Genomic DNA, 22803 nt, shown 5'->3' with positions numbered 1-22803 from the left:
CCCACAGCGAAGAGGAAGATGTAAGTCGGGGTGCCAGCAGACAGAGAGTAAGAAAAAAAAAAAAATGGGAAAGTGGTTATCTATCCTGCACAGAGTGAGAAAGTAGAAAAGGTGAGCCAAGGCTGCTCCTAGTTCCAGGGCAGGATCCGGAAACAGTGCAAAACGCAGGTTAGAGAAAAAAAAAATATTAAGCTTAAGTAAATCGAAAAAAAAAAATAAATAATAAATAAAAATAATTAAAGAATAAATAAATAATTTTAATGCCCCACCCTGGCTACATTGAAGAGGAAGATGTAAGTCGGGTGCCAGCAGAGAGAGAATGAAAAAAAAAAAAAAAAATGGGAGAGTGGTTATCTATCTTGTACAGAGTGAGAAAGAAGAAAAGGGGAGCCAAGGCTGCTCCTAGTTCTACGGTAGGACCCGGAAACAGTGAAGAACGGAGGTTAGAAAAAAAAAAAAGAAAAAAGAACATCAGTAGAAGGAGTGACTTTCAGTTGGCAGTGGAATTGTTAATGATCGGCATTTCCACGTCCACTATGTTTTTAAAGATTAAAACGAAAGAAGAAACAAAATAAAATGAAAGTAAAGAATTAAGTAACTTAAAATTAAATTGTCAAGCATCGGACCGTTCAAAGTCGTTGAAATTTCACCCGACCGATGAGGTGAGTGGTTTTTCTTCGTCTCAGTTCGTTGTTAATGCTCGCGAAATAATGTTTTATTTTTAAATTTTGTTGATTTGCCGTTCCTTTTCTTTCGCGAAATTTCCTTTTAAATTACCTTCTCCCCTTTTCAGCTATATCCGACTTATTCAAATGTCACGTGACATTTTTGTAACTTGAACTTTTAAATTTATTGGGTTTACCTTAGCGTGCCTCGTATTTCCAGTGCCGTTAGGTACGTGGCACTGGGATGACACGGCTGGCACGCAATGCGTGCCACCCATACCGGCTGTTTCCGTGTGTTAAGGAGATCATGTGACAATGGGCGGAGTCAACACGCATCAATCACGGCCGTCTCGCCGCCATTTTGAAAGGGGTACCCGTTTCTGAATCTCTGCCCTTCATTTATACGCTTTCGATTGAATTCGGTCGAACTAAAATAACACACCATTAGATAGATTTGGTACCTTACTTTTTGCTTAAGCGCAGTTAGCAACAAAATACGTGGCAGGTGAGCGTGTGGTGGATTTTTGTCAATACTGTACTGTTGTAATATTTTCTGAAATTGTATTTTCTTTCTTGTATAATTCCTGCATGTTAAACTGTCATAATTAAATACTATTAGTTCCGTAAAATGTGTTGTAACTTTACTGTTTAGTTTTATTTAACCGTAATTATTACTTTTTGACTTAGTCTCGTTTTAGGTTTAACAAAAAAAAAAAAAAAAAAATCTGAAAAAAAAAAAAAAAAGAAAAACAACGAAGGGGTGATATGTAATAAAAGCTATAAAATCCATATCAAAATTAAAAAAAAAAAACAAAAAAACCCGAAATCTAAAAGCATATAATTTACGGCGGCCGATTCATAATAGTTCTGTGCAATAATTTCTTTCTGTTATTTAAAAACATTTACTATATAAACAAAAAGAAATGCGGCATTACTTGACATATTTTGCATGAATAATTATGGGTAATTGTGAGTTCAACTCTGTATTTAGTTTTTTGCAATCTTATCTGCGTTTTTTTCTCTAGCTAGAGAGCACCACATAAATTAGTTTAACATTGACAAATGCAAAGTACTGCATGTGGGTAGAAATAACTCCAGAGAAACATACCAACTGTGTGGTACTACACTTAGGATGGTAGAAAATGAAAAAGACCTGGGGGTAATTGTGCGGTCAAATATGAAGTTTTCTGAGCAGTGCAGACAGGCAACCAGAGCAGGTCATGGGGCATCGTAAATGATGGATAGGAATTTTGCTATTAGCATTACCATAGGTGGTAGATGACTTTCATTAACCGGTGAAATACCACCACTTTGCTTATTGGAGGCTTGAAGTGGTGAAATCCATGTTTAGTCTCTAGAGCAAAGTTTCCGGCATCCCCCCTCCCCCCATACTTCTCCTTCAACCCATGCATGGTACTAAGTACTATAGGTTTTGATACCTTTCGTGTTTGGGGTTTTCATAAAAAAAAAAAAAAAGCAGGGGCATATGATGCAAGAAAACAAGCTTATATAGTACCAGCCAAAAAAAAAAAAAAAAAAAGCCCCTTATTTCATCCATCCCCTTGCTCCAAATGTTTGTCAAGTTCTGCCTTGAATCTGTTTAAGTTATGAACTTTGACAATGACAGATGGCAGTTTGTTCCAGCAATCAACCACCTGCTGGCTAAAGTTAAACTTCCGCACATCTAGCCGACAACCGTCTTTACTCAATTTGAATTTATGCCCTTTCAGGTAATTATTCTGAGCAAGAGGAAGAATCCCATTGGCATTGAGCATGCTCAATCAGATCACCTCACAGGTGCCTAGTCTCCAGACAGTGTAATTTGCAAAACTTAAGCCTTTCTTCGTAAGAGCAACCCTTTGTTCTATTCACTAATTTTGTTGCCTTTCTCTGTATCTGAAGGATGTAGAACTCGTTCCAACAGTTCTACATCCTTCTTAAAATGAGACCTCCAGACCTGTATACAGTACTTAAGGTGTGGCCCGACCATTGTCTTATACAAGGGGATAATCACCTCCTTATCCCTGCTAGAAAAATTCCTGTATATCAGTGACAAGACACCATGAACTACTCTTGCAGACTGTCTGCACTGCTCAGAAAACTTCATATCTGCCTGCACAAGTACCCCCAGGTCCTTTTCATTCTCTACCACTGTCAGTGTGTACCACAGAGTTGATACGTTACTCTAGAATTACTGCTTCCCATATGTAGTACTTTACATTTGTCAATGTTAAACTTTATTTGCCACCTCTCAGCTCATCTGCTCAACTTTTCTTGATCCTGTTGCAGCAGTATGCTGTCATTAGTGTCATTAACAACCCTGCCAACCTTCGTTTCATCTGCAAACTTGAACATTAAGCCTGATATACCATCATCAATATCATTTATAAATACAGAAAACAACAATGGACCAACACTGAACCCTGAGGGACTCCACTAATAACATTAGTCCACGAAGAGCAGTGTCCATTGATTACCACTCTGTCTTCTCCCACTCAACCATCCCTTTATCCATAGCAGCAATTTGCCTCCATTTCCACACTGCTCCAATTTGTGCAGCAGTCTTCCATGTGCAACAGTATCAAAGGCCTTTCTAAGATCCAAATATATGATATCAAAGTTATTCTTTGCATCCAGTTCCTTTGTGACTACATCATAGTATCCAATCAGATTAGTCAGACAAGACTTCCCCTTAACAAACCCATGCTGTGTCTGAGCAATAACTGAAGTCTTGTCTAGATGAACCTGCAATGCTTCTTTAACCAGTGCCTCCATTAATTTCCCTGAATGAGTTAAACTAACAGGTCTGTAATTACCTGTCTCACTTTGATCCTTCTTTGTGGATTGGGGGTCACATTTGCACATCTCCAGTCCATGGGTACCTCCCCTGAGTCCAGGGAAGCTCTCATAATTATGGCCAAGGGTTTGCTTACTTCCTTTGCTGCCTCCTTTAATATAACTGGATAGATTCCATCCACCCCAGGTCTCTTCTTATGTTTATCTTCAACAATATCTCCTCCACTTTACTCTCAGTTATTACAAGATTATCTAGTTTACTGCCAGAGTTGAATACACCTCTGGCATTCCCCTGCCTGAATAACTCCTGATGTGTGAATGTAGATGCAAAATATTCATTGTTTGTTAGCTACCTGACAAGATCATCAACAGTTGAGCCATTGATATCAAGTGGACCAATCTGATTCATCCCCTTCCTTCTAGAGTAAAGAACTCTTTGCTGTTTTGCTTTGCATCCTTTCCCAAAGATTTCCCGTAATCTGCCTTCGCCTGCCTAACCTCCTTTGTAACTTGGTTACAGACCAGCTTATATCTATCATAGGCTTCTGTGTTACATGTTAATTTATATGTATCCCATGCATATTTCTTCTCTGTCACATGCCTAATTAGTTCATCTGACATCCATTTAGGCCTAAATCTTGAACAATAGTTCTTAGTTGGTATGAAAAGCCTAGTAGCTTCCAAGATTAATTCTTTGAATGCTTCCCATTTTGAATTTGCCTGTTGGTAACATCATCAGTTGATCCCACAGTATAGAATTTAAATACTGTCTCAGACCACCGTAGTCCCCTTTATGAAAGGAAAAACCCCTTTGCCCTTGATGGTAGTTACCTCTGAGTAAATCCCACTTCAGCACACTGTGATCACTACCACCTAGTGATTCCTTTATCTGCAGATTCTTGATGATGCAAAAGAATCACTACTGATAATTAGATCAAGAGTAATACTCCCTCTATTTGCCTCCTGAACATTCTGCTATAGAAAACAATCATCCAGTAAATCCACAATAGCCTTGCTAGTGTGTGAGTGACCAACCCAGTAGGGAAAAGGAGGTGATTTTCCCTTTGTATAAGGCAATGGTCAGGCCATGCCTTGAGTACTGCATACAGGTCTGGAGGCCTCATTTTAGGAAGGATGTAGAGTTGTTTGAGCGATTACAGAGAAGGTCAACAAATCGGTGAGGGGAACGAAGGGGTTCTCTTATCAAGAAAGGCTTAAGTTCTGCAAATTGCAGCAAGGTGATCTGATTGAGTTGTGTAAGGCCTTGAATGGGTTCAGCAAGCTCAATGCTGATGGGATCCTTCCTCTAGCTTGGAAGGCGCCTCCGTAGCCAGGTGTGAAGGAGCAGCAGTGCGTAACACACGCTTCTTGATAGACCGGGGTTCGAGCCCGTCACCATCAAATACGGAGGATGCGGAAAGGTCAGGAAATGACCACCGCATATCCAGGAGCAATATGGCTTTAGTTGCTGATGCTCCTAAAAAAAAAAAAAAAAAAAAAAAAAAAAACCAAAACTCTAGCTTGGATTACGAACCTGAGGGGTCATAAATTTAAATTGAGGAAAGGCAGTTGTAGAATATATGTATGGAAAGTTGTCTTTAGCCAGCAGGTAGGTGATTGCTGGAACAAACTTCCATCTGTTGTGGGAGTTGATAGCTTAAATAAATTCAAGGAGGAGCTGGACAAACTTTTAGAGGGAATTGATATGTGAAATGCTTTTTTTTTTTTGGCTTATGTTACATAAGCTTGCTTCCTTGCATCACATGCCCTTACTACTACTACTAGTTCCTAATTTATTTGTTGTTTCTTTAGGATTAGAATGTATTGCATATGACCATGAAAGGTTGGATATGCCTGTATGATTGCATTTTGAATCAGATCGGTGATGTGAAGAGTGATTTTTTTTTTTTTGGTGGACATCTTAAATGGAAAAAATAAAGTTGAAGAAAAAATAAACTTGAAATCAGAACCTTGGTTCTGATTTTGAGTTTTGCTTCAGCATTGTGTACACTTTTGTTACATTCTTGCTATCCACTCTGTGTTTTAGCAAATATAATTGCCTGCTTTGCTAGCCTTGGTTTTTGTGAACAAATTGTATAGTAACACATTGGCAGCTGTGATATCATATTTAAAATACATTTGATGATCATTTTAACAAATAATAAAGAAACTGTCTAAAAAGAAATTATCTTTGAAAGCATTATAGTTTGCGACAAACTAAACACCAATTAAAAAATTTGGAGATGATAATGACTTCATTACCAACAACAGGTTAATAAATCACTGCAATTTATCATTCTAAGTTATAGAATTGCTGTAAGATACTGTCCATAAACAGTTTAAAGCGGCATTTCCCAAACTCGGGTCCGTGGACACCAGGGGATTCGTAGACCAGTTCCAGGGGTACGCGATATGGACCCTCTGGAACTAGTGAGATTATTCGTTCTATCTATAGTTTGTTATTGTTATTTTGGTTTTGCAGGAGCATTAGCAACTAAGGCCATATTGCTCCAGGGATATGCGGTGGTCATTCCCTGACCTTTCCACATCCTCCGTATTTGGTGATCATGGGCTCGAACCCTGGTCTAATCAAGAAGCATTTGCTATGCACTGCTGCTCCTGCCCACCTGGTTATGGAGGCACCTTCTATGTATAGCAAATTTATGATAAATAAAGTTATTATATATTTATTTAGAATCAAGTTGAGTTGTTTTAAACACAAAACTTTGAATTTTATTTTCAGAAAACCCAGTGTTTATACATATACACACAGAGAAACATATATACATGTAGGGGTCTGCAAACTTTTTTTGATTTTTGAAGGTCTGTAAAGTTTTTTGATTTTTGAAGGTGGGGGTGATCCGTAAACTTTTTTTTTGATTTTTGAAGGGTCCATAGATAAATAATAAATAAATAAATAAATTTTCTGTTTTTACTCCGGGACAACCAAATGATCAGAGGAGTTCATAAGATAGACAGAATACAAGAAACAGCACCGTATTCAGTAGTCACGGGCTTGAACCCCTGTCACTCAAGGCATGTATACTTATGCACCCACGCGCCTGACCACTAGGCTACGAACCTGTTTTGGAACACTGGTTTAAAGGATTGTTTGGTAATTTTTCTGTGACTAATAGGGACTATTTTTGTAGGTGCGCAGGCATGTGCATGCATACATACACACACACGAATATATGTATGAAGTTAAAAGCAGTAATAAATGTATTTGTATGACTATATGTATGAAGTTAAAAGCAGTAATAAATGTATTTGTATGACTATATGTATCGTTATAATATGTGTAACTGTATGTATATCTATGTATACTATATATGCATATACACTGAGTGATCACTGAATTATGACAACCTACCTAATACCATGTTGGGCAACCATTAGCATAGATAACTGCCACTGTTTGTCTAGTATTGACTGTAGATATCAGAAGACTTGCACAGGAATCTGCAGTAATGGATTCATGTTGCTTGTGCCATACATGAAGGTATCTCTCTCTCTCTCTGTTGTACCAGGTATTTTGACTCATCAAACTAGCACACTCATTTCAAGTTCTACAATGTCCAATCAGTGTGTTGTTGACACCACAGCGTTCACTGTCAACGATGATTAGTGGTGAGGAGAGGGTGGCTTTTGTGTCATCTGCTGTTGAACCCCATACATCTGAGTTTGTGGTGCGTCATCATTTGGGATATTGTTCTTGCATTCTCCATATTGTATTGCTATGTCAGTTGCCACACAATGACCAGTCAATGAGCTCATACAGTATGCTACACCCTTTGCTCACCACAAACATCTGCCTTGCATAATTCTTTACAATTCTGTCAGTGGGAGGTGTTTTACCCGTACCGTTCTTTGTACATCTTAACCATAGTGGGCCATGAGCAACCGACAAGACATGCTGTTTCCAATATGGAAATGCCCAACAAACGATCTCCCAAAATCCTTTTGAAACTCTGTGATAGCTTTATTATGTACCCTAACTGCTGCTTTACCACTTTGACTTCCGCAATTAGATGCACTTTAACACTGCTGTAATGTATACAGCCGTTTGGCTTTTTATACTGTAAGCCATGCAGCCTAGTCCATTTTGGATGAGGTGGTTATAATTCAGTTATTTATATGATATATAAATTAAATTTTAATTGTAGACACTCCTGTTAACAAGATACTAAGTGTGTTTGTAAGTAGTTAAAGTTACACAGAATAGATAATTGTTTATCCTTTTCCATTTAATATTATTCCTTTTAAGGATGTGATGTAGGATTAGCTGGAGAGGAATAGAATTATAATGCACCATGATATTATTAAGAGAAAGCCATGTCGTTGTCATAAAAGAATTAGATGAAAATTGTAATTCTGACATTGTTTACTTAAACCTTTGAAATTGCTTTTAATGCAGTTTTGCATGAATGACTTTGATATAAAAATGGAGTAATGTGGCGTTAGCATCAAATTACTGCCATGGATAAAGGTTAAGTGGTAGCAGGCAGAGTTAATGGCTTATGCTCTTCATGGATCAGTGTTTGCAAATGGAGTCCCACAATGTTTTTTTGCTGAGTTTCTTACAATGTCTGATATTTATTAACCCATTAGCAGTTACATGATATCATGCACAGATTATTTTCAATTTTAATCTGTCCATTAGAGAGACTTCTTGAGTTTTCAATATAGAAACTGTAGCAAAAAATTGCCTCGGAAAGCACCCAGAGTTAATTCGTTGTTAGAATGTTTTCTAGGGAAAGAAGGGTCAAATATATATATAAAAAAAAGTGGGATCAAAATTAATTAATGATATTTATAAAGGTATTTCAAGTTAAATGCTTACGATTGTTGATAACTATAGGTAAGGTTGCCAGATTTTTATGACTGGATTAAAGGACACTCAAAAATAATTATTGCTACCACTCTCCAACTCTCACTCCATCCCCTCCCACCCTAAAAAAGGAAAATTGAATGATTTTTTTAGTTAATAATTAAACATTTTGTTTATATTTTTTAGAATTTGGTTTAAAAATTATAGTTTTTATATTGACTATAAATATTTATAAATTTTAGTTTAATTAGAATTTAAAATGTGCCATGGTAAATTTCCCAATAGAAAGGGAAGTATCCTTCCATATCCCTATATGGAAAGGGAAATATCCTTCCATATCCTTCCCTATAGAAAGCCATGGTTTTCTATAGGGAAGGATATGGATTGATATATAAGGATAATGAACAATATGGATAATATAAAAAGCATGAATTGATCTAAATATTTTAACACAAGTTTAGTGCATTAATGACATCAAGCTAAAGTAATTTTAGTTAGGTGAAAAAAAGCAAAAAAAAAAAACATACTGGTTTTATAGCTAGAAATCATTCACATTGAACATATTTTGTGCAGCCTTAATAACTTCGGCATCATATTTAATTTTCTCAGAAAAATCTAAACAATTATCTTTAAAATTGAAGTAGATCATTAGTTTGCTTTTTATGAGTGAAACTGAACATCTATTTCACCTATCCCTCCACTTAGGGTTCCTCACACTAAAGATCCTTTCTGAATTTGCCGAAGTCCCTGGCACTGGAAAAACATATGAAATAATCTTGAAAATATTTGAAAGCTTAATATCAACACTTTTAAAAATTAAATGCCCTGACTCGAAGTACCCGAACAAGTTCTAAATTTTTCAGAGGTTGACACAGTTTCATAATTTGTTTTCAAGACTGAAACCTCATCAAATAAATCCTTCATATCTAACTTTAGTTTTTCTATTAATTTAAAATATTCCGTTACTTCAACAAATGATCCTAAGCTTAATTTTAAAGCTTAATTTGCTGAGTTTCAAAAATGGGGTATTTTGATTAAAATTAAATTTCTTTCCTAAATATTTCAATGTAGTATTATAAAATGCATTGAAATAATTTATTACTATGCTTTTAACTACAAGGTCTAATTTCTGAAAATGTTGATGAACTTGACACTCAGAGCTGGAACTAGGCAATCCTACGCCTGGGGCAATAGTGTTATAAGTATGCCCCCATTATATGCAGTAGCGTAGCTAGGGTCATTGACACCTGGGGACAACATGTCTTCCTGGTGCCCCTGATTTTGATAGATAATTCCTTCATTTTGCGCCCCTAAAGCTCGGCACCAGGGGACCCCCTTTGCAACCCCTTTGCTATGCCTCTGTAATCTTTATGAATTTATAAAAATTACTATTTTAACGGTCTAAGATTTGCATATATTTATTAATAAAATAATTTAAATAATACAATGAATATAACAAAACAAAAATGTCAAAGAAAAAGACTTTTTTTTTAATATGTAAACCCCAAACACAAGAGGTATTAGAACCTATAGTACTTAGTACCAGGCTTGGGTTGGAGGTTGAGAAGACAAAAGACAATATTTGTTCACATTGGACTTGAACTTCTGTAGACTGTAATTTTCAGGAAATATGTATGAAGGAAGGTTGTTCCAGAAAACGGCAGTTGAATGAATAAACGAGGAAGATGAGAAGTTGGTCAGTAAATGGTTGTTGGCTGGTAGCGGCATGTGTTCGGACTGTTTTGAAAGAGAGAGCAGGAATTATAGAAGCCAATTCAGAAGAGCAGTGCCCATGGAAATATCTGTAGAAAAGGCTTACAGCAGAAACAGTACATCTATGAGACAGTGAGTGGAGAGACTCTGTTAGAGATGAATCATTAATTAACCTAACTGCCCTCTTCTGAACGGAATCAAGAAGCCTGAGAGAGGTTTTGGGGAGCACCACCCCAGATGTGGGAACAATATTCCATGGTAGGGCGGATTTGCGATTTGTACAGAGTGAACAGCTGTTTGGAAGAAAAGTAATGCTGAGAACGAAAGAGAAAACCAAGTTTTTTAGATGCAGAGGAAGAAATATTTGTAATGTGCTTGTGCCAAGAGAGATTAGAAGTTAGGGTAATCCCCAAAATATATATATAATTTTGCCTAGAAATTGGAATGTCACCAAAGATAAGCATAGGAGCAGAAGAATCCTTTTTGCGAGATATAAGACAAGACAGTTTTAAAAGGATTGAAATCAACTAAGTTGTCTTTGCCCCACTGGAGAATTATCTGGAGATTGGCATTTAAGGAATTGGTAGCAGATTTTCGAGAAGTTGAAGCTGATTGAGTATGGCAAGTTTTCTCAAAATGGAAAGTGGAACGCAATGTGCTATTATTGGCAAAACTATGGATAGGATTTCTAGTCAATGGAAGAAGGTCATTAATATACAAGAGGAAAAGAGTGGGGGAAAGAACTGAACCTTGGGGGACACCGGCATTAGTGGAGAAGTTAGAAGACAAGCCATCTACCATCACCCTCAGTGAGCGATCAGAGAGAAAACTGGATAACCAATTACAAAAAACAGTTGGCAAACCATAAGGTGGAAGCTTGTTTAGAAGAGCTTTATGCCCAACACGATCAAAAGCCTTTGAGATGTCAAGAGCAACTGCTTGTGTTTCACCGAACTTTTCCATTGAATTAGTCCATAAATGAGTAACATAAGCAAGAATATCACCAGTGGATTGACACTGATGGAATCCATACTGGCGATCGTTGATCAGACGGAAGGTTTCTAGGTAGTTTAAGAGTTGGCGGTTAATTGATTTCTCCATTACTTTAGAAAGTGTAGAAGTAATTGCAATGGGGCGATAGTGGAGAAGTTAGAAGACAAGCCATCTACCATCACCCTCAGTGAGCGATCAGAGAGAAAACTAGATAACCAATTACAAAAAACAGTTGGCAAACCATAAGGTGGAAGCTTGTTTAGAAGAGCTTTATGCCAAACACGATCGAAAGCCTTTCAGATGTCAAGAGCAACTGCTTGTGTTTCACCAAACTTTTCCATTGAATTAGTCCATAAATGAGTAACATAAGCAAGAATGTCACCAGTGGATTGACACTGACGGAATCCATACTGGCGATCGTTGATCAGACGGAAGGTTTCTAGGTAGTTTAAGAGTTGGCCGTTAATTGATTTCTCCATTACTTTAGAAAGTGTAGAAGTAATTGCAATGGGGCGATAATTGGATGGGAGGGATTTGTCACCCTTTTTAGGAACTGGCTGGATATTAGCAAATTTCCAAGCAGAAGGAAAAACATCTTTGGAATAAGAAAGTGAAAAAAGGCGGCAAAGAACAGGAGTAAGTTCAGGAGCACAGGTTTTTAGAACAAGAGGAGAAATACCATCGGGACCTGGAGCTTTATTAGCATCAGGATTCGTCAGAATCCTTCTGACATCATTTTGACGGAAGACCACAGGAGGCATTGAATGGAGTATGGTGGGAGGTGTTTTACCAAGATCATTAATACATGAGTTGGAAGAAAAATGGAATGCTAGCAGGTCAGCTTTATCCTTGGCTGAAGTGACAACAGAGCCATCTTGTTTGGACAGAGGTGGGAGCAGAGATGGGCAAAAGTTGTGGCCAGTAGCTTTGGCAAGAGACCAGAATGCTCGGCTACCATTAGGGCAAGAAGCAAGTTTTTTACTCTTAGCCTGTTCAAACTCTAGTTTGGACTGATTAATAACTGCTTTACAATTGTTGCGAGCTTTGGTGTAGGCAGAAAATGAAACTGAAGAATTAGAAACAAGCCAATTAAAATATGCAACATTCTTCTCTTGAACAGTCTTAGCACATCTATTGGAAAACCAAGGTTTAGATAAAGCACGAGATTTTAAAGTGGAGTGTGGGATAAAGCATTCCATTCCTGCAAGAATAATTTCACTGATACGATCTGGGCAAACGTTGACATCAGAAGTTTTGAAACAGTAATCTGACCAAGGGAAAGAAGAATAGAAATCTCGCAGGTCATCGCAATTTGCATTCTTGTAATGCCAAACAATACGAGGTTGGGAATAGCCATGAGATAAAGGCTCATTAGAGAAGAGACAATCACCAAGTTGTGATCTGAGGTGCCTAAAAGACCTCTTACTTCGATTGTGTACTTAGAAGGGTTGTTTGTGAGAAAAAGATGAAGTGTGTTAGCTGTGTGGTTAGGATTGTCCGGTATTCTTGTAGGTAAACGAACAATCTGTGCAAGGTCATTAATATTTGCAAAAGCCTCAGCACCTTGACCAGCTGGTTTGGTGTGACTAGAAAATGGAAGCCAGCTGGAGTTGTGAACATTAAAATCACCAAAGAAAATTACCTCATTGTTAGGAAAGTTGGACTGGAGAAAGTCAAGTTGCAAGGAGAGGAAGTCCAAGAACTCCAAGTGATTAGTGGAGTTGGGAGAACAGTATAGACAACAGATGAATTTGACACACTGATGTAGAGACATTTTAAGCCAGAGAAGATCGAAAAGAGGAGATTCCATACACAAGTACCACCTTTGAGGCAAAAGGAATCTTACAGCGAATAATTTGGGCAACTGAGATGAGCAGTAGTTGAATCAACCGATAACTGAAATTCTGTCAGGAAAAAGTACATGGGGTTTGGCAGACTGCAAATGGAAATGGACATCATTGAGATTAGAATTCAGACCATGTATATTTGTGAAGTGAATTAAGAAGTGTTTGGGGGGTATGTTGTATGAAGTAATGAAATTTTTGGATATGGCGTACACGTAAGAATATATCCAGATCCTTGACATAACGTGTCGTCGACAATGCCTCCCTGCATACACTACTCGGACTCCCTCCAGTCACTATCTGGCAGAGTAGAGGTAGCAAGATTATACAGTAGCTGATCTGGAAGCCGCCTAGAGAGTTACCAATATGTTCAGTCCAGTGTACTAACTAACGGCCGGCCTGCAAACACCGTTTTAGAGCTGTAAGGAATATTGGATCTCGCCACGATGTTCATCATAACCTCAAAAGTCATCAATCATTCTGCATGATGGAAGAGATGGATAAGGATTGACCGGAACTTTGCTCTGGTGACTAAACACATGTTGCACCACTTCAAGCCTGCAATAAGCAAAATGGTGGTATTGCACCGGTTGATGAAAGTCATCTACCACCTAGAATGTCAGGTGGTAGATGACACCTACTTACAAATATTCATTTATATCTACAGAGAATAATTCTATATAAACTGGAAAGTACATATAACTACAAAGAAATTAGAAAACCAGATAGTTTGTTTATATATCTAGTATAAAATCATAGAAACAAAATATAGTACTTTTTACATTAACATAAATTAAAAGTATGCAATGAAGGTGTATTATTTTAATTGAATTTTTCTCTCTTTGAAGGACCTTTCACAAGAAACTGCTACTGTTACAGGCAGGGTAAGAACAAATCATAGTGCTATTTCTACATTTGTATAAGATTCTATTAGACAATACTCATAAAGAATTGGAGAAGCTGTAAAGGGGCTGCACATTTTATATCTTGATTTTTCAAATATCTGATTATAAATCTGATATTTATAATCAGATTTTTATTCCGTAAGTGATTATAAATTCAGAATTTTTTTCTAATAATTTTGGATATAATTTTTTTTTCACTCTCACATCTCGCCAACAATTTAAATTTTTTCTCACTCTCACTGTCGCCAATAATTTTTTTTAATCTCAGAAAATCGCAAAAATTTCTGAAATCATAAGTAGCATGTACAAAGATAATGCAGTATTTCTTTTAATAAAATTTTTATTTTAAATAAAGAACACAAGTTGACCAGAAGCTATTATCCGTGTCGGGAATACGCCTTAATCTTTTGACTGGCTTTCGAAAGCAGTTGACCAGCATGACTTCTTGGTGTGTGTGGGATAGATGGCTGCATACATCTTATGTTCCACTTACGTTGTAGAACAGTAATCCCTTTAACCCTTATTTTGCACTTTCTAATTGCTAAAATTGCATAAAGGCCAGATACAAAGTATACAAAGTTAAGTCTCTCATAATCTGTCTGTTATATGGAAAATTTTCTTTATTCTACAGAATCTTTTTAAATGTAATTACCAAAAGGAATTCAAAAAATTCGCTATAAAGAAGTACTTTAAACACAGGTCCGACTAATGAAATCAAAAATGAAGCAATTTTAAAATATATAACTGGTCAGATGCACCCTTAAAATGCTGCACTGGGGCTGGTGCCTCACTCACCCCACATTAGTTCCAGCTCTGTTGATACCCAAAAAATTCTTGATCAAGACGATTCTTCAGTGAATTTTTTAGATAATTCATTATATGAAAAATATCCCTGGCACATGTTTCATTCTTTTTAAGCTCTTTTTTTTTTTTTTTCAAATTATTTTGATCGCATACATTGAAAAAAGAAAATATAATTCTATATTTATAGGGACCTCTGTTGAATTTTCATTAATTTGAAGGATTTTAAAAAGCTGTTTGGAACAGTCTTTTGGTTTGCTTACGAAATAAAGGCTCAAAGTTTTCCATGAAAGCAAAATTCGTTCTATACATGGTTGTAAAGAAAGTCATCTAGTTGGTATGTGCCTTAAAATTTCCTTAAACTTTGTATTGGCAAACTCATGAAATTCTTTAAGATTATCCCTTCTTTTAGCTGAAACAGAAAAATTACCATATATTTTCAAGATAGTATTTTCTATATCAATATCTAAATTACCGAAAGCATATTTAGCTAAATTATGAATAATGTGATCATGGCAGTTTGCTTTAATTACGTCTTCATTTAATTTCTTAATATTTTGGAATAAGGATTTATTACTCCCAAAATTACAGTTTGCATTGTCTGCACTGAAACTAGATACCCTTTGCCAATCCAATCCTAAATTACTCATTGAATTTTTTAGGCACTCAAACATTCTATCTGCACTTTCATCAGCATTTTAAAAAAAAATCAACTAAATAGTTTGTAGGACTGTATTCTTTGTTGAAGAACTGAATTGACAAAGGAAATATTGTCATATTCTTTCTATTAGAAGCATCAATCTGTAAACAAAAAAAATAATGGTGGATCATGATGTTTTAAATCATCCAAAACAATCTGCAATGCTTTTTTACCTAAAACATTACAAACAATGGCAGCAGATTTAGTTCTTCCACATGATATTTTTGGTGCAATTTTTGAATCATTGTAAAGCATGAAATTGTAAAGCATAATCTAATGGTTATAAGAATGGTGATGCTTAATTGAACGATAAATATGAATTATTTCAGCTGTACTAAATAAATCCTCTTCTTTCATATTCTTTTTCACAAGAAACCTATCAAGAAGATTTGAAGAATTTGCCAATTTATCAACTTGTCAGTCTTTATGCTGAGTAACTGCTAAGATGCCCATATAACTAACTTTAAATATAAATTAATATATCGCCTCATGAGGATCATTTGTATTCTTGCTCCCAATTCTCCTCTCTTCTTTTTTGGAGGAAATTCCATATCTGATGGAACCGTATAAATGAAATAGATGTTTCTTTGTAAAGTTATAGGGAAAAACAGTTTAAACAAAGCCATTGAACTCCATATTATAAAGTGATTTTTCCGATACGTATAATTATCTACCAGTTGCACAATTTTCGTAAAATTAGATCATGGCCACACAGGTGCAAGTTTTTATGCTTTGTCAAAAAATTATAATATCATCAAGAAGTATGAAGTTAAGCACACGGTTTGTGAAACTACATATATGAGCCGGAGAGGCTAGAATAGGTTAAGATTATCTCTTTACGATGCATTTCTCAGTGGCGGATTTTGCATTTGAGGTGGTTTTTAACAGCTTTGAAAAGAAATTGTAATTTTTTCTCGGTTTGGGGGCCCTGCACATGTGGGGTTCGAAGGTAGGAGGCATACGCCTCCTACCCTTGTGCAGAAATTCGCCACTGCCATTACGAGGCACAGGCATTGAAAAATGAAAATAAAGGACAAATTGCATCCTTTCTCGTTTCAATAAAGGATAAGGGCAATTTGGCTAAAACAAAGGATTGTCCTTTGAAATAACTTAGGAAATAACTAGTTTATTGATAAGTGTGAGAAGTATAAGACTATGCTACTCCAGCACAATCTGTATAATTATTTGGCTGGGCAGAACAATAATAAAGTGTGTGACATTGGTAGATGCAAAGTGTGGAATTTTGGAGCAGTTATCCTAGGATAATGTACACTTGGATAGCAACAAACACAAGTTAATTGATAATGAAAAGAGTAATTATACATTCTTGATTTAGTTCTCTGAACAATTCATTCCAATGATATTCACAAAATGCTTTATACAGTTCCATTGTATAAATCAGTGGAATCAGGGCCATATTGAGGTCGAAGCATGAAAGACCCATCCATTTAATCTGGATGTGGGGCCTTTCACCTCTTAGGGAAAGCACAATTAATATTTTCAGTGGAACCTTTGATTACAAAGGGTGGTAACAAAATGAATACAGTATTGCTGGAAATTTTTCCTATAGTGGGGAGGGAGGACATCATCTTGTTATTTCCCATCGTGGTTCTTAAAAGGCTATATAGTCCTGTATGGAATAGGAAGTTTTGAATATTCTTTACAAAATTCACACCTCACTTTAGGATACACAAGCATTCAAAATGTCACATGCTAATTGAGTATTAAAAATATCACTGCATTTGTTTCAGTGTGTGTGGTGGAATGCTGCCAGCGATGTACTAATATTTTTGAATTTAGTTGGGTGGTGAACACTGTTTTCCAGCTAAGTAGTATACTGTTCATGCTGATGTGTTGTTATTATTAGCTAGTTACAATGATTGACACTGAAAAATTTATTGGTGAAATTGAACAGTGGTCAGCATTGTGCAGCAACTTAATTTTGAGGTAGAATTATTTTGTGATTATTTAGCATTATTTCAATTTTCAAATAGCATTATGGCAAGTGGTTGTGTTGGCTATGTATGAAAACCATGATGATTAACCATGGGCAGGAAAAAAAAAATAAATAAAAACATCCTGGGAATTCAGCAGTGCCAGATTATCAGATGTTTATCAAAAAATACTATCAGTCTTTAAGTGTGTGTGTGCCTTACTGCACGCCATTTATTTTACATTTCATCTGTTTATTATTTTATTGAGTAAATTAAGAAAATACATGAAACTGTGATATATATAGAGTAACTTTATTTTTTTAACTATCTAGCTGGTGCATGGATAATGAAGCCTGTGTCAAAAGCTGAACCCCATACAAGCTACAGGCCGCACAAGCATTTGTGCAGCCTGTGTCTGCAAGATAACCCATTTACACATATATTACACATTTCCCATTTACACACATATCAGGACCATATCCAGAGCTTCATAAAGAAAAGATCCGGACTCATTTTTTGTTTAATGAATGTTCAGCTAGGTTTGAAAAGTCTTTCTCTAACCCGGCTGAACATTCTCTCACATCCAGCGTTCCTATGAGGAATTGTTAAAATGGCAAACATGACTTGGGATAATTTTTTATATTTGCAGCTTTCTTGTACTTGCCAGTTTCTTCTTTCATAATAGCATTTGATAGGTTCTCAGACTGAAACTGATGCCTTCTTATTACTTCATCTATTTCTTTATCTTTGATGAAACTGAAAAATACTGGACACTTGTCCACAAAAAATTTCAAATTTGAAAATGATATTTATAAGAATATAATTTTTCAATGGCCATGTGCATCCATAAAGTACTTTCTTGCTAAGCAGAAGAACTGAAGCTCATCCTCTTGTTTGAAACTCTCCATTACCTTGAAATGCCTAATACAGATTCAGAATCATGCCTAATACAGATTCAGAATCAGAATAAAGCAAGCTGCTTGTTTCTTTTAAATGTTATGTTGACATAACATTTAAAAGAAACAAGCAGCTTGCTTTATTCAAGTCACAAGGCAAGAAAAGCATAAATGGACTTTCTGCGTGAGTGATGATAATGTGTCTAGAATTATCAGCCTTGTAAATTTCTGATACGGTAGTGATGTAATGATTTTTCATTGGTCCAATATGTGAAAACTGTTACTGTATACCACTCTTTTTAACCCTCCATGACTTGTTCCCTAAATTGAACTGCTGATATGGTACCTATGAGAAACTTTTTTTATTTTTTGTTTTAATTATAAAAAATAATTTTCAGATTTTTTACTGGATTGAAAATGTTCTATTAATTATGATTTGCTAAAATCTTCAAAAATAAATGAAAGAAAACAATAATAATGTTTTTATTGTATTTCTTAGAATTTTAAAGGTCACTCATCCTCTGATTTGAAACACACATACTGATGTGATGTCTAGAAGCTGCTATGAGAGCACGGGCAATTTGATTATAAGGTGGGGTGCTATAGGACCTCTGGTTCCTACCTGGGACTGCCCTGCACATGAGCATCTTACATTTTTGTCAGCTATTTGCATTTAATTTCTGTGAAACTGGCCAATCCAAATCTCTATAGCAAGATTAGATAGCCCTCACTGGATTTTCACAGAAGCCAAGTGAGTATTGAGTCAAGTCCAAGAAACATAGATGCGGTCACTCACCAGAAAATTGTTTTCTCATAATTCATATATACCAAACAAAAATGGAAAGTACTGTATTTGGAGAATATTGTTGGGGAAATATAGAGGATTTTATTTTACTTTTAAAATTAAAAAAAAAAAATGCAGAAACGTTTTAAAAAGTGGCATCTGTCAGATACCATGTAAGTTGTGGAGTGTTAAATAGGCTGAAAGGTAAAAATTTAGGGATCACAGATGTTCATTTATGAACATGTGCTGCCTTAGAAAATGTTGTGCTGCTGCCTACATTGTAAAAAAAAAAAAAAGAAAAAGCAGTACCTCTAGTTCAGGGGTTCTTAACCTTCTTAGTTCCATGGACCCCTTTGCCAGTCAGGTGAATGCCATGGACCCCTTCTCAGAATAATATTTTTAAATGCATAAAATAAAATTACAAAAAAACCAGTTTAACGAAATAGTTACCAAAATTAAAAAAAAACATTATACAGTAATATATGTGTTTCTATCTTAACACATTGAATAATAATACAATACATTTAAAATATAGGAAAGTTAAATTTTAGTTAAATTTTATTTTTCAAGGACATAGCAGTGTGAAGACTGTTGTTGTTTATCTTGAATAAGAACATTAAACTGTGGTATGGTATTTGACAAGGCAACACGCATGTCATGTTGGTTATCTAATCGATTTTGATTTTTTGTTTTCATTGTTGTGCTGAAAATCCCGATTCGCACAGATATATTGTTGCAAATGGTATCAAACCTTCCATAACTCGCTTTACAAGACCAGGATAGGCTTCTCTCAGGGAACACCAGAATTCTCCAAGGCTTTTTGGGGTAAACTCCAATCGTAGTAAGTTTTTTGACCTAAGATCAATGAGTTCATCTTTGGTTAAGTCAACATCTTTGATACAGTTTATATCAAAAAGGAAAGGATTTCGGATCCATGGTTCAATTTTCATGCCTTCAAGATAGAAATAACTTTTAAAAGAGTTCTGTAATGTTTCCAAGTGTTCGCAGATATCTCTTTTCAAAAAAATTGAGAGAGAAGTTTGCATTTCAACTACATCTTGGTAAAGCACTTCCTGCAACAGTGGAAAGTTTGCAAGAATGTCGGTCTCTACTCTCTTCTTCCATATTGGTAACTTAGCCAAGAAAGCTTGTAATATTTAAGTTGCATCCATAGTGGTGACTTCATGACCTTGAATGGAAAGATTTATCTCATTCATATGGTGAAAAATATCTGCCAGGTAAGCCAACCCATGGATAAAATCCTTCCTTTCAAAATGTTCCAAGAGTGGGTTTTCTCTTTCTTCCAGAAAAAGTGAAACTTCTGCCCTTAGTTCGAACAAGCACTTCAAGACTTGTCCTCTGAAAGCCAGCGCACTTCTGTGTGGTAGAGAAGCACTTCATATTCTGCTCCCATTTCTTGACAAAATTTTTTAAACATACAATGATTCAGAGAACTTCTTTTGATAAAGTTGATAACTTTTATGGCTGTTGACAATACTTCTTTCAGGGTTGTTGGAAGAGTCTTTGTTGCCAGTGCATGTCTGTGTAAAAAGCAATGAGTGACGACGACTTGAGGAGCTTCTTTTTTCACTAAAGTAGCAAAACCAGATGTATTGCCAAGCATCACAGGAGCTCCATCAGTGCAAAGAGAATGAAGTTTTCCTTTCCATTCAAAGTTTCGTTTGTAAAAAAAACTTTTTACCATTTCGAAAACGTTGATGGCCTTTGTAGTTTCCGAAAGAGACTCACAAAATAAGAATTCTTGTTTGATGGCGTCAGCATGCACATAGCAAACAAAAACAAGGAGCTGGCTACATTGAGAAATGTCTGTAGTTTTATCTAATTGCATACTGAAGGAGAATGGTGAGGCTGCCATTTCCTCGATGACCTGCTTCAATATATTAAAAGACATATCAACTATTCTAGAATGTATTACATCATTTGACAAGAGAACAGCTTCCAGTTTTTTTCTCTGTTCCAGTCCACAGACCAGTTCGACCATTTCCAGTGCACATGGCTTTACTAAAGTCTCTCCAATAGTGTGGGGCTTCATTTGCTTGGCAATCGGGTAAGCAACTTTATAGGATGCTTCAAGAAAAGGTTTTCGTGAAATGGCAAACCCAAGTTTTGGAAGTGTCCCTGCTTTTTCGAATTGAGATTTTTTCGCACAAAAAAACCCAGCATCTTTAGATGCATTTTCAGCATGGACAGACTTGAGATGGTCTTTCAGTTTTGCTGGCTTCATACTTCCGTTCGCAAGAATTTTTCCTCACAAAAAACACTGCGGTATTTGAGTCCCATCACGTTCATTAATGCAAGTGAAACCAAATAATACATAGTTTTCATCATACTTCCTTTTCTTTGACATTTCAACTTTAAATTTGGTCTGTAACAAATGCTAAATAATTAATGTAAAAATAATTAATGCAATATTAGCAACTAAGAAAGACATGCAAAGACTGTATGCGTCGACAGACACACAGTGGGTGTGCATACACGCCTGTAGCACTGCAGGGGCCTCCACCGTTGGACCGGTATACACGCACATTGCAGCGAAAAGGTTAAATTACACACTTCAACTGTTATCTAAACTGTAGGATGTGTTTGAACATACCTGGTTTACACTCGTAGCTGGCACCTCCATAGCCAGGTGGGAAGGAGCAGCAGTGCGTAGCACACGCTTCTTGATTAGACCGGGGTTCGAACCCGTCACCACCAAATACGGAGGATGCAGAAAGGTCAGGGAATGACCACCACATATCCCGGAGCAATATGGCCTTAGTTGCTAATGCTCCTAAAAACAAATAACAAACAAACAAACACTCGTAGCCAGCGTGTCTATTCGTGTTAAAAGTGGCCTACTAGGCACTGATTTGCCGGATAGTTTGCCAACTGCGTCGCACGATAGTCTGTCCACAGCAGGACTGCAATCAAGTGTGATCTAGCAGCAGGTCTAATAACTGCCGTAATTTCAAAGTAACGATGAGCGTAAGCGATTTTTCGAGATATGCAATAACTATAATACGATATGAAAATATCTGTTATTTCTATTGGTGACTACAGATATAGCTAATACAATTGTAATTTATTACATACATTCATAAATGAAGGAAATTAATGAGTTGATTTTTTTCCCATCCAAGCTCACGGACCCCCTGAAATCCTTCCATGGACCCCTGGCTAAGAAACCCTGCTCTAGTTAGTTATTGAAAGCTAACATATAAATAACAACTGTTTATATGTTAGCTTTCAGTAATAAATTTTCCATATTAGTTGACAATGATAATTTACACAATTTGGGTTGCATGAATTTTGCATCATCCCACAGTATACTGTGATCAGCAAAACTCTGGATAGGATTTTCAGTCATTGGAGAAGGTCATTAATGTACAGGTTGAAAAAAAAAAAAAAGAATATCGGAGGTCGCTTCAAGCCTTCATTAAGCAAAGTGCTAGCATTTCACCTGGGGATCCAAAAAAGTGGCCCCTTGCATTTCGCCTTCCACATTTTGCCCCCAGCACATTTCTCCCCTGACACATTTCGCCTCCTGTAGATATTGAGTAGGCTACAGAAATGTAAATGATACACCTAATTTTTAATAATTCTAATTTATTTTGTTTTAATAGAATAAATGCACATTATTATTGTTTAAAACTCGAAGTTGTATGTAATGCCTCTAAGGTAATCAATCACATTATGAATTTGAAAATCTTGGCCTATTCTTTTGATTCTAGCAGAAATCGCAGCATACTTCTTGTTTCTTTGATTGCCTGAATTACCGGCAATTAGTTGTGTAATTTCGAAATTGTGTAGCCCTTGTTGTTTCTTTAAATAATCAATGAATCGGTAAATATTTGGGAATAAAGTAGCCAAGTTACCTGAAATCCCCTGTGCCACCCCTTCATGCCGTTGTTGGTACGTTGCTGATCATTCAGTGTTCG

General features: G+C 36.2%; 2 protein-coding genes across 2 annotated transcripts in view; one reads left to right on the top strand and one right to left on the bottom strand.

Annotated features, from left to right (window-relative positions):
• Nucleotides 1–1064: 1064 nt before the first annotated feature.
• Nucleotides 1065–22803, top strand: part of LOC150081595 (uncharacterized) — a 109279-nt gene continuing 87540 nt past the window's right edge. Inside the window, exons 1-2 of the mRNA XM_090380254.1 lie at nt 1065–1170; nt 13691–13726. The gene's annotated coding sequence lies outside the window, so the exon portion shown is untranslated. The remainder of the gene's footprint in view (nt 1171–13690; nt 13727–22803) is intronic.
• LOC150081596 (protein ZBED8-like) lies at nt 19555–21107 on the bottom strand. The gene is made up of 2 exons (XM_090380255.1): nt 20318–21107; nt 19555–19814 (listed from the first exon to the last, which is right to left on the bottom strand). Exons 1-2 carry the CDS (start codon nt 21105–21107, stop codon nt 19555–19557), a joined length of 1050 nt encoding a protein of 349 aa, XP_090236381.1.

This window comes from Mastigoproctus giganteus, chromosome 8 (assembly GCF_048544385.1).
Source record: "Mastigoproctus giganteus isolate SK-2022 chromosome 8, ASM4854438v1, whole genome shotgun sequence".
Classification (NCBI taxonomy): Eukaryota; Metazoa; Arthropoda; class Arachnida; order Uropygi; family Thelyphonidae; genus Mastigoproctus; species Mastigoproctus giganteus.
This window is presented reverse-complemented; position numbering and strand designations above follow the sequence as displayed.

What these genes read in the sequence shown, in the direction of transcription:
- LOC150081596 (XM_090380255.1), bottom strand. Translation starts at nt 21,107, where the DNA reads ATGAAGCCAGCAAAACTGAAAGACCATCTCAAGTCTGTCCATGCTGAA. An exon ending in TATCAACTTTATCAAAAGAA is followed by an intron (nt 19,815 to 20,317) that starts GTTCTCTGAATC and finishes TCTATCTTGAAG; the next exon opens with GCATGAAAATTGAACCATGG.